This window comes from Typopeltis vanoorti, chromosome 26, assembly GCF_054136105.1.
Source record: "Typopeltis vanoorti isolate ZY-2024b chromosome 26, IOZ_Tvanoo_1.0, whole genome shotgun sequence".
Classification (NCBI taxonomy): Eukaryota; Metazoa; Arthropoda; class Arachnida; order Uropygi; family Thelyphonidae; genus Typopeltis; species Typopeltis vanoorti.
The window spans coordinates 3,603,405-3,617,750 of NC_143574.1; the positions used below are offsets into that span (position 1 = coordinate 3,603,405).

Consider the following 14,346-nt stretch of genomic DNA (forward strand, 5'->3'; position numbering starts at 1 on the left):
AGTTACTGTGCGTCGGTGATATTTGCCTACAGCAGCTTCGTTATTACAGCAGGCCTATTCATTAGAGAAGCTCTCGTGACGCACTTTCGCCAACGTTGCCCTCTACCCTCATCGTGATTCTCATTCCTAGAGTACCCCCCCCCTCCCCGCTAGTCTCGTTGACCTTGTGTGCTTAGTTGTGTGCTTATTTCTTGTAACAGGATTTTCTGACTCTTCGGAAGAAAAAAAAAAAAAAAAAAAATCGTAATGGTATGTTGACCCCTGACATTCATTGTCGGCACACAAAAGTCAGATAATTCTAAAAAATTTATATTATTTTTTAGTCTCCCGTAGACGAGACTAAAAAATAATATAAATGACACCAACTAAATATCTCATACGGGGGGGGGGGGGTAGTAATTGTTTTTTCTTTCTTAAACTCGGGTTTTCAATCCGCATACACGCAAATCGGCCAGAGAATTCACACAGTTTTTAGATAAAAATGTGGTCAATAGATGACGCTGTGTGTTTATTTATGGTAGGGTGCATGTACATGGAAAATTTAGTAGTGGAGACGAAGGGGTCTAGATTGGAGTGCTTTCCCATGCGTTCTTGGAGGTGTATACACGAAAATAGCACACTTTGAAAAACAAAATTCAAACTATTATAAAATCTGGTGATTCCAAAGACTGTGTCAGTTTCTATCATCACGTTAGTACGGTGGATAGAGGATTGCGGAGGAGGGAACGTTGATTTTAGTTCTGAAGAGTTCTATAGACAGACTTTTTCAGTATAAGTTATAACTAATCTGCCAAGCTATTTTGAAAGGAGTCTGGGATAACGAGACCAGTTTTTTTTTTTTTTTTCAATTGTACTTCGAAAAATCGAAACGAAGGCATGAAGCAACATCCAAGACATCCTCATATTTTTCTGTTGCCAATGCTTTGTGATGGCTGAATTACCTATCTCCCGAAAAATGGATAATTGGACGAAGGCTTTAAGTCTTAGCGCTGTAAGGAGAACCCATCTAAAAGCTCTCAAAGGATTAACTGTATGGAAAGAAGATCGTAGCTATTACCCTGATTAACAATATTTTATTTAGTTTCTTCGATAGATTGTTGGGAAGGATTTCGAAAGGTCTTTTATTGCAACAGACAGTCGCTGGAGCACTGAAGAAATAGACACGATTATTGTTATTTCGTGACCTCTAGTACTACATCATTGTTGACGACTTCAGCTACGGAGACTATTGTATACGATATGTCATTCTAGGGGGGGGGGGAATCCCTTTACTTTTGTACAAAAAGAAACCGAACTTTTCGAAAATAGAATAAACTAGTGGCGCCACCTGTTGCATCTTTTTGTTGTCGAAAGCGGCAACTTTGATTAGTGTTGTGTCAACTGTTTATGACATTTGTTTCATTAGAAGCCGAGTTATAGTGCCAAGAGTCACAGTGTGTTTTGACGGACGGTCGGAAAATGAGTTTCAAACAGAGAGTTGCGATTGACTTTTGTGTTAAACTTGGTAAAAGGTTTACTGAAACGCATCAAATGCTTCAAAAAGCATACGGTGATGAATGCTTATCCCGTACTCAAGTATACGAGTGCTTTAAGCGACTTCAAAGTGGTCATGAGACGCTTGAGGACGACGAAAAGCCGGGCCGTCCAAAAACTAGACTTTACTTTGTCAAAAAGTGCGTTATTTCATCAAAGAAAACCTGAAATCGTCCTTGAGATTGATTGAAGATGAATTAGGGATTCCAAAATCAACTGAGCACATTTTGATCGAGAGTTTGGGCCTTCGTAAATTGAATTCGCGATTTGTTCCCCACAAGTTGACCGACGACCAAAAAATGTATCGAATTGAACACTGCAAGGACCTCATTAAAACCGCTCGTAAGGACTCAAACTTCCTTGAAACGATCGTTACTGGTGACGAAACGTGGTGTTTGAGTGAGCCCGAAACAGTGCTGAGTGGAGACCACCAGAAGAGGGGCATCCGGAAAAAAGTCGCTTGGAGAAGTCAAAAGTAAAGACAATGCTGATTTTTTTTCTATGATTAAAAGGGCATTATCCACAAAGAATTCGTTCCGCCTGGCCAAACGGTCAATGGTGAGTTTTATCTCGAAGTTTTGAAGCGATTAATAACGAGAATTCGTCGCGTACGTCATGAATATCGTGATGACCGACCATTCGTCAAAACACACTGTCACTCTTGGCACTAGAACTCGGCTTCTAATGAAACAAATGTCATAAACAGTTGACACAACACTAATGAAGGTTGCTGCTTTCGACAACAAAAAGATACAACAGGTGGCGCCACTAGTTTCTTCTATTATCTAAAAGTTTGGTTGTTTTTTTTGATAGAGGGTGTATACATTTAGCTATGTTGGTTGTAGATTATCTGTAAACTGCTAAATTTTCAAGAGCTACCGGTTGAAATGAGTATTAGTTTTTATCATTTGTTTCTAGAGAAAACGACTGCCCATTAATATGAATTATATAACTGAAAAGAAAAACAAAAAAATTGCTTTCTTGAACTCATCCTTCATTCAGACAATGAAATAAACGAAGTGATGTTGGATGCTGCTCCGAATAAAATTGTAACGTTGATAAACGATGCAGGCCCGATATGAAAGAAAAGTAACAATTGCAAAGAAGCATATTTGATAAGATTTTTATTTTATTTTTCATAATGTAGTCTTGGAATTGTCCAGTGCTAACTCCATTAAAAGTTCCTTCTCTTTACAGTACAAGAAAAATGCCAAGACAACTAACGTGTGGTTATACGCATCCACTTCCAGGATTTAAAAAATAAAGCAAAATAAAACCAGCAAATATATTTCCAAGAAAACTAAGAGTTTTTCTTGTACTAGCATTAATTTTTACGGGGTGAAAGAAAATACAAACAGAAAAAACTAAAGATTTATGTGATAGACAGCCTGCGACTCAGAAGCAAAAATCCACGTAAAGTTTTTTTTTTTTCTATGAGCATGCGTGCTTACTCTATATTATTCACGTTTTTTTTTCTCCCCATGTGAGACGAAAGTTGTCATTACAATCCCACTCCAACATCACTACTTGCGGAAGTAAAATACTGAACGAAGTATAAGTGAATATTTAAAATCGACCAATGCAACAGTTGCGAGGGACCCTTGAATTTTGACCCCTCACCCCCCAAAAATTGCAAAATGTCTGTTATTTATTAACTTCTAAATGCAGTTTCGTTTAAAACTTAGAAGACATAATTTTAATTCCTAAATACATAAACATTATCAAATAACACGCATGCGCGAAATATTTAGGGACAAATTTCTTATTTAAATGATTTCCCTACCAATAAAACATAATTTAAAACAATTAAATAAATTTATAATGGTAAAATGTTTTCTTCTATGGTTATGATCTTTTTCTTCCTATTTATTTTAAATTACAATAATAAATTGTTCGTAAAATATTAATTTGTATGGTTATTATATTTACTCTATTTTTACTAAGCTAATTTATATTTTGTTTAGTTAAAATAATTATTTTTATGACTCATCTGTGAAAGATTTGCAAATCTGTAGTATTAATATCGTCCGTGGCTTTTTATTTATTTTTATAATAGTTTAATAATAAAAAACATAAAAAATAAAATAATAATTAATGAAATAAATATAATATTTAACTAATTTCATCATCATAACACTAATTACAGGTGTAGACCATACTGTTCTGGTCTCATTATCCATTCAATATCCATTTATGATTTAATATACTTTCATGATTCAAAAATAAAAATGGTGTATTTGATAACACACCATTTTAAAGTATCAAATTAATGCTGACAAGAAATTAAGAAGTTGCATTTAATTCAGTATTTAATATATCAGAATATTTATTACAAACATTTAGCAAATGTTAGCTAAATTACTAACATTTAGCTAATGTTAGCAATTTAGCAAGGTCTACCCTTCCTTCTCTTTTCGATTGGCTTATATTTTAGTATTTGTTTAGAATGTCGGGTATTGGCCATTTGGTTTACATGTTCAATCCATTTTTGTTTATAATTGTTTAGTTTTTCTTGTCTATTTGCAGTTTTATAGATATTTTTACATTAATAATAGGTTTGTTTTAAAACCGACTATAAAGCTAAAGGGAGTTTTTTTTTTTTTTTTTTTTGAGGGGGCGGGTTGTAAAGAAATATATATATCGACGTTTAACTATTGACAGTATAAAAAATTCGGGCGTATTAGTTCGCTCCATTTTATGAACACCCTATAACAAATGTACGCTTTCCAAACTTTCAGCGCCATCTTGTGGCCTATAAATGTGTCTTTAAGCTGGCATTATCTGCCGCTGCTGTTTGTCGCCCCCACTCAGTGCTATAATCGCTAGGAAAGAAGACAGGCAGGCGAGCGCTTAATGGTCATGTCGCCGTCCGCGTGCCGCCTATCAACTTACGGCATCTTCAGTAATTTTGGAAACTTGCTGAAGCGTAAAGTGGCGGGAGGGGGGGGGTAGATGAGAGGGAGAAAACAGCTGCCAAAAGAGTGTGTTTCCGTATTCTGGTGACGGGGGAATTCAACATTGAGGGTTTAGAGGTGGTGGCTTCCGTCTCTCCGCATTTCTCCCCCCCCCCTACCGCTCGAAACCAGTTCAAAGAATAACAACGAACTAAAGGAAATTGGGTTCCCGACCTGTACTGTCTCTTTTCTCCAGACCCTCGATTCGTGACGTCATCGCCGCTTCAAAAGACACAAAATAACAAACATCCGAACTTCGTTTTTTTTTAAGTGTACTCTAAAAAAAAAAAAAGTTGCCCGAGGCATCTGTCGTGTACCTATTCTAACGCACTACATCGAAAGATTTTTACGACCACTGGAAAGCTGTAGCACGTGAGCAAACATTTCTAGTGTGACCTTTCACTTTTTATGACGCTTCAGAAAATGCCGCACGACGAAAAAAAAAAAAATATATATATATATATATAATATATATATATATATGTGTGTGTGTGTGTGTGTAGAAAGTTTTTTTTTTTTTTTTTTCACCTTCTGTGACACTTCTGATGATTTCACAAGTCTCCTCCAGGCGTCAGTAATGCAGGGGAACTTCCAACATTATTATCATTACGGTTGCCTGTAATTTGCAACCGAGACGATTTTTTATTTAGCAGACGCCTAAAAAAATAGCCAAAGAAAGAAAAAAAAAAAAAGTTTTGTCTCTCCATCGTCTGCTAAGTTGCAACATACCAATCCGGTATCTTGCACATTTCAAACACCATCAACTCGCGCGAAAGACTAGCTATTGTTAATTAATGTCTAACGGATTGCATGAGTTGCTCATAAGTAATCACGTGAGTTGCCCTTGGCAACGAAAGTACTATTTACAATCCGACTGCTGGAACATGTATATGCTTGTTTCTCTAGCTAATGGCGTGCTACATATTTGTCATAGTAACGGAAGTAATGTTTATGTTACATTGTTAACTTGGCGTTACGATACTTGCTTAGCTGCAAGGTACCTCTAGGTTTCCATGACTACGGTGCATTAATTATCGTCTGGGATGTTTTTATATCGAGTTCGCGTGATGCCTCATAGTTACTGGAATATTTTTCAAGGTGAGTATTGCCGCTTAAGCAAGAGGACAACGATGGCAAAGCTAATGAAGTTGTTCAAAATAAAATAGATCAAATACACTATGGTTTCAAAAGTATAGGAACACCTGGGCACAGCCACACGAGATGCAGTTTTGGATGCCGGTTATTTATGGGTTTTATAAGATTTCATTGTTGCAATTTTTAGGGGTGGGGTACTGTTTTACTGACATAAACACGTTTGTCAATATTTTTACAATTTATTCCACAGTTTCATTTGTCATTCTGTTTTAGTAACGTTTTTGTTCTTTTCCAGACATTGCTTCGAATTTGGGACTGTTTTCTTTTGGAGGGACCCAAAGTTCTATTTCGATTTGCATTGGCTATTTTCAAACTTCAGGAAGAAGCCATATTGGCAAAGCACGACACTGTCTCCATCATGCGGCAGTTAAAGGCAGCAGCGAAACTTTGCTTTGACCTAGAAGGGCTAGTAAAGGTAAGTGATAGAGAAATTAATTATTTAAGATATAGGACAAAATAATTATGAATAATAATAATTAATCTTCATAATTATAAAATAATTATGAAGAAATGTCTAGAAATGAGATTCCTATGATAGGTGATCTAAAACTTCTTCGAAGTCAATTATAAAATTCATGATTCAAAAATAAAAATGGTGTATTTGATAATATATTTTTAAAATATCAAATTAATTCTGACAAGAAATTAAGAAGTCGCATTTAATTCAGTATTTAATAAATCAGAATATTTATTACTAGCATAAAACCTGTAGTAAAACCTGATTAGAATTCCAAAGTACGTTACATATCTGTAAATCTTTAAAGATTTTGATGAACGAATATTTTTAATGCTAATGAAATTTGCATTAAAAATAATCTTCAAATATTTTTAATGCAAATAGCCAGGACAAGAGTCCTTATAAGGACTGGCTTAAAGGGACGTAGCAAGAATGCTTTTAATCTTCCCCGTTATCTGTAGAGGACAGTGTAGGGATAAGGTGTTATTGAGCTATTAAAGCTCTGATCATGGCAGGAGGATAACAGCAATAACCGAGCCTCAGTTAGAGCTTCATTGGCTACAGCATTGCCATCCATTACCCTCTCAGGGTGCAAGACGCTTTACTGCTGAAGACTGCAGGAAAGAGTAGATGTAGGGGATATTTGTATCCTGGTGGAATTGGACATTTCTGATATACCATGGTGCGTTTAAGATCATGCGGAGACATTTGTTTTGCACTCTCTGTAGTTTGAGGATATTTGTACTTGAGCTGTGGCTCCAGACTGGGGATGCATAAGTAATAATGGGTCGAATCATCAACTGATAAAGGAGCAGTTTTATTTTGGTATCCAACTTACTATTCCTATTGGTACGAGGGTAAAGCTGTGCAATGACTCTTGATGCTTTTGAACATGAGGCTTTTATATGTGAACTGAAAGTTAGTTTTCTGTCCAGCAGTACACCCAGATATTTGGCTTCTGCTTTCCAGGGAATCTTGGTATTAAATAGAAGATGTCATCTTTGGGGAGTATTGAGTTTTTAGTGAAGAGCATGGCAATACTCTTCTGAGGGTTTACTTGCAGTCTCCATTCCGAGAACCAGTGCTCTAATCTTTGCAAGTTTTCTTGCAGTTTCTTGGTGACAAGGTGGGTTTAATAGATCTGGTTAGTATAGCTGTGTCTCTGCGTATAGGGCAATGATAGATGACATTGGATTGTGCGGAATGTCCGCCATGTAAATCGCGAAAAGTATCGGTGCCAGTAGGGACTCTTGAGGCCATCCTGCCAAGATTGGTCGCTGGGTAGATAATATATCATTTAGTTTGACTTGCATTCGTCTGTCACTAAGAAATGACTTTATAATTTGGACTACATCTAATGGAATGCCAGCTAAAATCAACTTGTATATAGGAACTACGTCTGCCAACTTCCATGCAGAGGGAAAGTACTTAAACCTGAACATAGCATTTATTATTGTTGTACGATATGCCGTCAGACCCTGGAGCTTTTTTTTATTCTTTAAGTTCTTTATAATGTCATAAATTTCAGCTGGAGAAGTAGGTGTGAGTTGGCTGGTACAGGTGTCAGGCCGTTTTAACACGTGTCTGACGTGGCAGTGGACTTTGTAAATATGATTGAAATTCAGATTATCATAAGAAGCGCTATACTGTTTTTCTAAATTTTTAGTTATAGTTTCGGCTTTTTCTGCATCTGTGTAAACAATGTTCAGGTCAGATTTGAGAGGAGGAAGAGATTTGTTTTTGTTTTTTATGGTTCTCAGGAACTTCCAGACGGTTTGATCACCAGGTGATATCGAGGCTAATTTGTCTTCCCGTAGTTTGTTTCTGTGGGCTTTAAGTGCATCTCTCACTGCACTGTTCATTTTGTTGAGATATTTTTTGTCTTGGGGTGCCTCCAGTGTTGTGGTATCTTTTTCTTGCTTTAATTTCCCCTGATTAAGTTCATTATGTCATCTGGTAGGTTTAAAAGCAATTGAATTTGAGGTGATAGATGCTATGTGTTGATTTGATCAGTAAGAATCAATTTCTTCCTTGGAATTAATATGAGGGACGGGATCAATGTAGTTTGGAAGCATTTTGGATAGTTTTTCCCAGAGAATGAAGGTGTGAGGCGAAGGGGGAAGTCCCCTCTGATAACCCATTTGGAGCAGAATAGGATTGTGGTCTGATGATAATTCATTCAATGATTCCAGGGAGTACTGTAGGTTGACATTCTGAAGGACAGCTATATCCAAGACGTCGGATGAGCCAGTCGGACTGTGATGAGTTGGCACTGAAGGGCCAGCCACTGCACAATTTGAGCTTGTGTAGTTAAAGAGGATGCGGCCAATCATATTTTTAGACCTACTGCTCCAGGCGTGATGTTTCGCGTTTAAATCTCCGGCGATAATAACCGGTAGTTTAACGCCGAGGATAGCATCCAGATCTGTGTTCAGCAATGTTTTTGATAAGCAGCATAGATTTTTATGTTTCCGACAGAGTTTGTGATGACATTGATACCTGTGACTTCGAGATTAGTGGTTGTAGGAATGGCTACAGTATGATGGTTGATGTGATTTTTGATGAGGATGGCTGTACCACCACCTCTATAATCCAGCCTATCATTCCTGTAAAGTTGATACCCTTTGAATTTAGAATTGTCAGCAGGTCTCGAGTGAGTTTCATTAATTAATAATATATCCGGATTATATCTGTCATTGAATTCCTGCACTTCTAGTATTTTATTTTTAAGGCCGTTGGCATTCCATGCAATAATCATTAGAGAATCTGGGGAAATTTTTTTCCTATGCATTGGAGAGTGCAGATAAAATGGACTGTGTCTGCTTCAAGAAACTTTTTGTAGTGCTTAGTGATGGATTTGCGTTTCTGAAATCCTGTAACATATTTACAAGAGAAGAGGTGATGATGGCTGTTGTATTTGAATGTGAATTTGGCATGTTCTGATCATGGACTGCTTTTTTGGGGGCGGGCCACGTCAGGATATGTTATTGTGTGGTGTTGAAGATTTATTTTCTTGGGGGGGCTCAGTTGATGGTGGGTGAACACCTGTCATCTTGTTCAAACTAATAGGAGCCTGATGAACTTGAGCTTCTGGAGCTCTCGTTTCTGATAGTGAGGTAGATTGACGGATTAACTCAGTTTGCCTGTTTTTTGGGTGGCAAATGCACCCTCTGTAATTTGCAGGGTGGGGGCTACCACAATTAGCGGACTTAGTCGGGGTGGTTTTTGGCTTGGAGCAGGTATGTGTGGGGTAAGTGTCATCACATTTTAAACATCTGTATTGAGCTTTGCACAACTTCTGGGCATGACCAAATTTTTGGCATCTATGGCACTGCCCAGAAGAGGCCCTCTTCCTAAGTGGCTCCAGCGAGACCTTAAGCTTTGTCTTCAAGTTATAAATATTTTTATAGATATTGTATTTTATAGATATTGTATATTTCCACTAATACCAGAGGCATAGGGGGGCTTTGTTTGATATGTACATTCTGCTGACCTTTATGGTCAGCAGAATGTACATATCAAACTATTGTATACAGTTGTAAACTATTGTATACAGTTATTTATATGAACATGTATAATAAAAGCGGGAAGGTGTGAGATCATTGCTACGCTTACTGGACGTCTGAAGTGATATTTAAAAGTTATATATTTAGTTTATAGAAGAAAATTTTTCTTACTATGTAAAAATATAAATAAATATTAAAAAATAAAAAATCCTAGTTTACTCTTTCGTAGGCCAGAGTCCCATAAAATAATAGAAAAAAATGTGAACTTTGGGAAGCTGTAGACGAATTTAAAAAATATATGCCAATGCCTATCATGTCTTCTGATATTAGTTGTCTAGCATGTATCGCAAAAACTGCTTAAGCATCTTTCAAATTCGGTTTGCCTGTACGCATGCGCACTGCTTTTTGGTCTCTGGCTAAACTGATACTATTTAGTATCAATATTACAAAACTTGGCGATCCATTGAAGTTTTCATTTTATTCCAATAAAAAAAAAAAAAGTCTCGGTAAAACTGCCCACTACCACTATAATATAATATAATATAATATAATAAAGTACATTCGACTTTTAGTACATAATTTGACAGTATAATATCATATAATATCTAATTACAACTACATTGATTAGCTTTTGACACTGATTTATATGATTAATTTATTTAACAATATGAGTGGTGTATACAGTACTATATCAGTTTTTCATGTTGGTATTTATAATCTGAGTATATTCTTCGAATTTGTATCAAGTACACCTATTAATTTATAAATGATCTATCCTGTTCTAATCTGCTGTTGCAGTTTGGTTGCGGACTTTAAATGAGAGACGCAGAAATTTACCAGTCGCTTATATAATTGAGGATGGATAGCAAGCGATCTTAACGCTGCTGCTGCAACACTGATTGTTAGAATAAACAGATAATTTATGAACTGAAGGCACATTTCGGCTCCTATTTGGTTAATTAACTGAAACAAATGGTATGTAATAATGTTACAAATGTAATAGAGTTTCCTACTTGTATACCATTAAGCATTATTTGTATTAGTCATACTGTGCTGCCATCTGGCGAGAATAATAAAAATCAGAACCATTTTCCACTGTAATTTTTAGCTATTCGTACATTTATATGTTTATTTTTCTTAATTCCTGCGATTATAACAGAATAACTACAAATAATAATAGTCAAAATGACAGCGTACACTGTAGACAAACTTTTGAAGTAATATTTATAAAATGGAAAAATAAAAGTAAGCAGGAGGGTAGGTCAAGGGCAGTGACGGATTTATGTTCGGTGCTCATAACTACTACTTTCCACAGCAGTAATTTTCAAACTTTATTTTGAATGCGGCCACCCACTAGAAATACATTTTACATTTGTGCGACCTCAGCGCGCGCGCGCGCACACACACACACACACACGCACGCACGCACGCCTCGTAAATTATTGAAGATCCATAAGGGATACGAGATTAAGTCATGTTGTAACCTGTCTGGATTAGTACTAGGATTACTGGAGATTTCGTATAATAATAATAATAATAAATTAAAATTATATTAACATTTTAAATTACAAGCAATAAAAAAGCAATGCGATGTTTCGTTTTTTTTTTTTTTTTTTTTTTTCACTTTTTACGATTTGGCGTCGTCCGTAGTTGCCTATCATAAATACACCCTCTGTCCAAAAAGAAACCGAACTTTTCGAAAATAGAAGAAACTAGTGGCGCCACCTGTTGTATCTTTTTGTTGTCGAAAGCGGCGACCTTCATTAGTGTTGTGTCAACTGTTTATGACATTTGTTTCATTAGAAGCCGAGTTATAGTGACAATACATGCTGTCAATTTAAAGTGGTTCTTTTAGTTTGTATAGGAAACCTCGTTCGGTGCATTTTCAAGCTTCACTTGTCAAGTGTGGCCTGATTTTTTTTTTAATTGTAATTTTTTTAAATTTTAATTGAAAAATGATTCAAGATCTGGGGAGTGAGTAGAATGTCAAGCAGTAATACCATTTAGGGTCCAAAATGTTCGCATAGGCAAAGTAGAATGAGCGGGATCATTGTCGTGATGAAGAACTCAATTCCTAGAAGATGACTGGTCGTTTTTGTTACGCATCTTGTCGTATATCACCGCAGAATAGAATGAAAATACTGACTCACAGCTTCATCCTTGAAAATGAATTACACGCATGTCAAAAAATAACAAATAAAGAAACAAGTATCCATTTTACTGGAACGAACTTTTGAACTAAAAAAAAATCAAATATATGTATTTTGCTTGTTGTTTCCTCTCCTAAATCAAAGTGTAACATCTCGAAGAATCCATAACTGTTTTTCCTTGAAGTCTGTGCTGTCCTCCCTGATGCAAACTTCATTGAAATTTGCCATTTTTGATGGAACGGAAATTGCACGACCACAACTCATCATACTTTACAAAATACAGGTAACCCTCGTATAACGCGGTACTTATACAGCGCAGTTTCGATTTAACACGGTCTACAAACTGTAGTAACTCTTTATCTTTTCATTTTCATTAGTTAATTAATTGATGGGGAAACAGATTTAAATGCGGAGGAACTGGTACAATTAATAGATGGCGTCGAACCAAATAAAAAATTGCAGCATAGTGGTAAGCAAGGTCTTATTAGTGACTTCTTGATAACTAAACCAGCCGAAGTATGCAATGAGAATTATACGAATGATGTCCAAGAGATTTCGAGCGATGATAACGTCCGATCACTCATAAATAAAAAAACATCTACGAAATGTTCTTTTGAAGACAGTGATGATGATTAAAATATGAACTTTTTTATTTTGCCTAAACATTTATGTATTGTGTGCAATGAAGTTTACGTAAAATTTGTTATTTTTATAATTTTATACTATGTATTTGTTTCATAGTTTAAATGTTTTCTATTCTAACTACACCAAGCGAAGGTTAGTTAGTAGTAACAGCAGTAGAGTCATCTAGTGGCCATCTAGATAAGCACTTTAATCAGATTTCGTGCACTGTACGCGACTTTTTTTTTTTTTACTGTTCCAGTTAATTCACAAAAACCTTGTAATTTTTTTTAATACAGCAAATATCAATTTTGATAATTTCTAATAAGCTAAGCTAGTACTTCGTGCTTTGTTGTATTTTTCTAAGACATTATCAATGAGTTTACCATTCTATTGTGATTTCAATATCTCAACAAGTTTCATCTTTACACTACCAGGTGGCATTTGAAGAATTTGAACCGTTTCCTAGGAGACAAGAAATTGCTTCAAAAGAGGCCTGCTATTACAAAATTCTACAGGAAAAGGCAAAGAAAAAAGAAAGAGAAAAGCAGGCTATTAGGGAAAGAGAAAGAATGGTGAGTTATTTCAATTGATTCAAATCTCAATGCTAAGAAAGCAGGAAAAATTTTGTAATTTATCTTTTAGTTAAATGATACAATATACAGATGACACAGACATATCGAGAACTAAAGAGAAAGTAAATAGGAACAAAAACCAATCAGCCAAACCCCCCTATAATAATCATTAATAAAAGGACAGAATCATTAGCTGATATAGGCGTGAAAACCGGTAGTCAATCAGAGATAGCTGGCCCATGCTATCACTAATTATAGCAGCCAACGATGAAGAGGCTGGCAAACAAGTGCTGCCATCTCTTGGTACCTAACCCTAACAAGATATGTTACGTTCTGAAATAACGTGGAATACTACGATCGATTTTCTTGAGTTTACGAGAAAAAAAAAAAAAAAAAAAAACGAGATTTCGAGAGGTAAAACTCATTTACTCGTGCCAGAGATCGGCAAACAATCGAAGAAAGGCTAAGAGAAAATTTCTGCAAGCGGCAACTAGACTTGAACTTAAGCCTGATTTTAAACGACCAAGCATCACTTCCACTGAGCTACACAAGCATTTACATTGAAATAGACAAAGTCCTAAATTTAAATATTTTGGAGTCATGACTGCAAATACGGTTTCATGCAAGTCTGAGAAATTAACCTATAATATACTACAATAATTATCATTATTACACAATTATTTAAAGCATTAAAATGTAACCCAATATGTCACTGTTGTGAATTATTTTTCAGATGGCCCAAGTGGAACTCGAAGGCCCTCACAATCTAATCATTGAATGTGCTGCAGTGTTTGGTAGAGGTAAGTATCTGAAGGTAAATGTGCACTCGTACAAAACCATTCAAATAGGAATGCCTTTTTATTTTGTGTTACGCGTTTTCTTTCAAATCTTAGAAATATCTCATGAGTTTGAGTTGCTGTTTCACACATAATAAATAACACGTTTGCTTTCCCTGATTATGCAGATAAGATGTGGCTTTGCCATGGTTACAAACATGGTTCCAGAGTATCTATGGTGAACTGCGTAGAAAACATCATGTATAGGCTGAACGTTGAGGTAAATATTTATTTATTTTTCAGCCATCGAAAAAATATATTCAATAGACGTTTTCGTTTAAATAGATGCTTTTTTTAACAGCATCTAAAAACTACAAATATGAGTTACCCTCTCAAATTAATAATATGTTGCCACGTATTATTAATTTATTATTTATTTTTTTCAGTTTGATTCTCGGGTGATGTGCATGCACGCCCCTGACGACACAATAATGCTTTTTGGAACACTTTCCCGTTTCGTTCACGCTTACCACACCATCTCCAGGTAAGACAGAACTGTAGTTTGAATCTCAGTGTATTTTAGCTGGCTTTACTGTCTTAAAATAATTTTTTTTTGTTC

The 14,346-nt window shown here is 35.8% G+C and overlaps 1 protein-coding gene across 1 annotated transcript in view; it reads left to right on the forward strand.

Annotated features, from left to right (window-relative positions):
- LOC150092274 (uncharacterized) overlaps window positions 1–14,346 on the forward strand; it is a 127,076-nt gene that overhangs the window by 94,901 nt on the left and 17,829 nt on the right. The window contains exons 18-22 of the mRNA XM_090414834.1: window positions 5,878–6,057; window positions 12,814–12,951; window positions 13,685–13,751; window positions 13,916–14,007; window positions 14,174–14,271. Coding sequence (XP_090270960.1) covers window positions 5,878–6,057; window positions 12,814–12,951; window positions 13,685–13,751; window positions 13,916–14,007; window positions 14,174–14,271 — 575 coding nt within the window. The remainder of the gene's footprint in view (window positions 1–5,877; window positions 6,058–12,813; window positions 12,952–13,684; window positions 13,752–13,915; window positions 14,008–14,173; window positions 14,272–14,346) is intronic.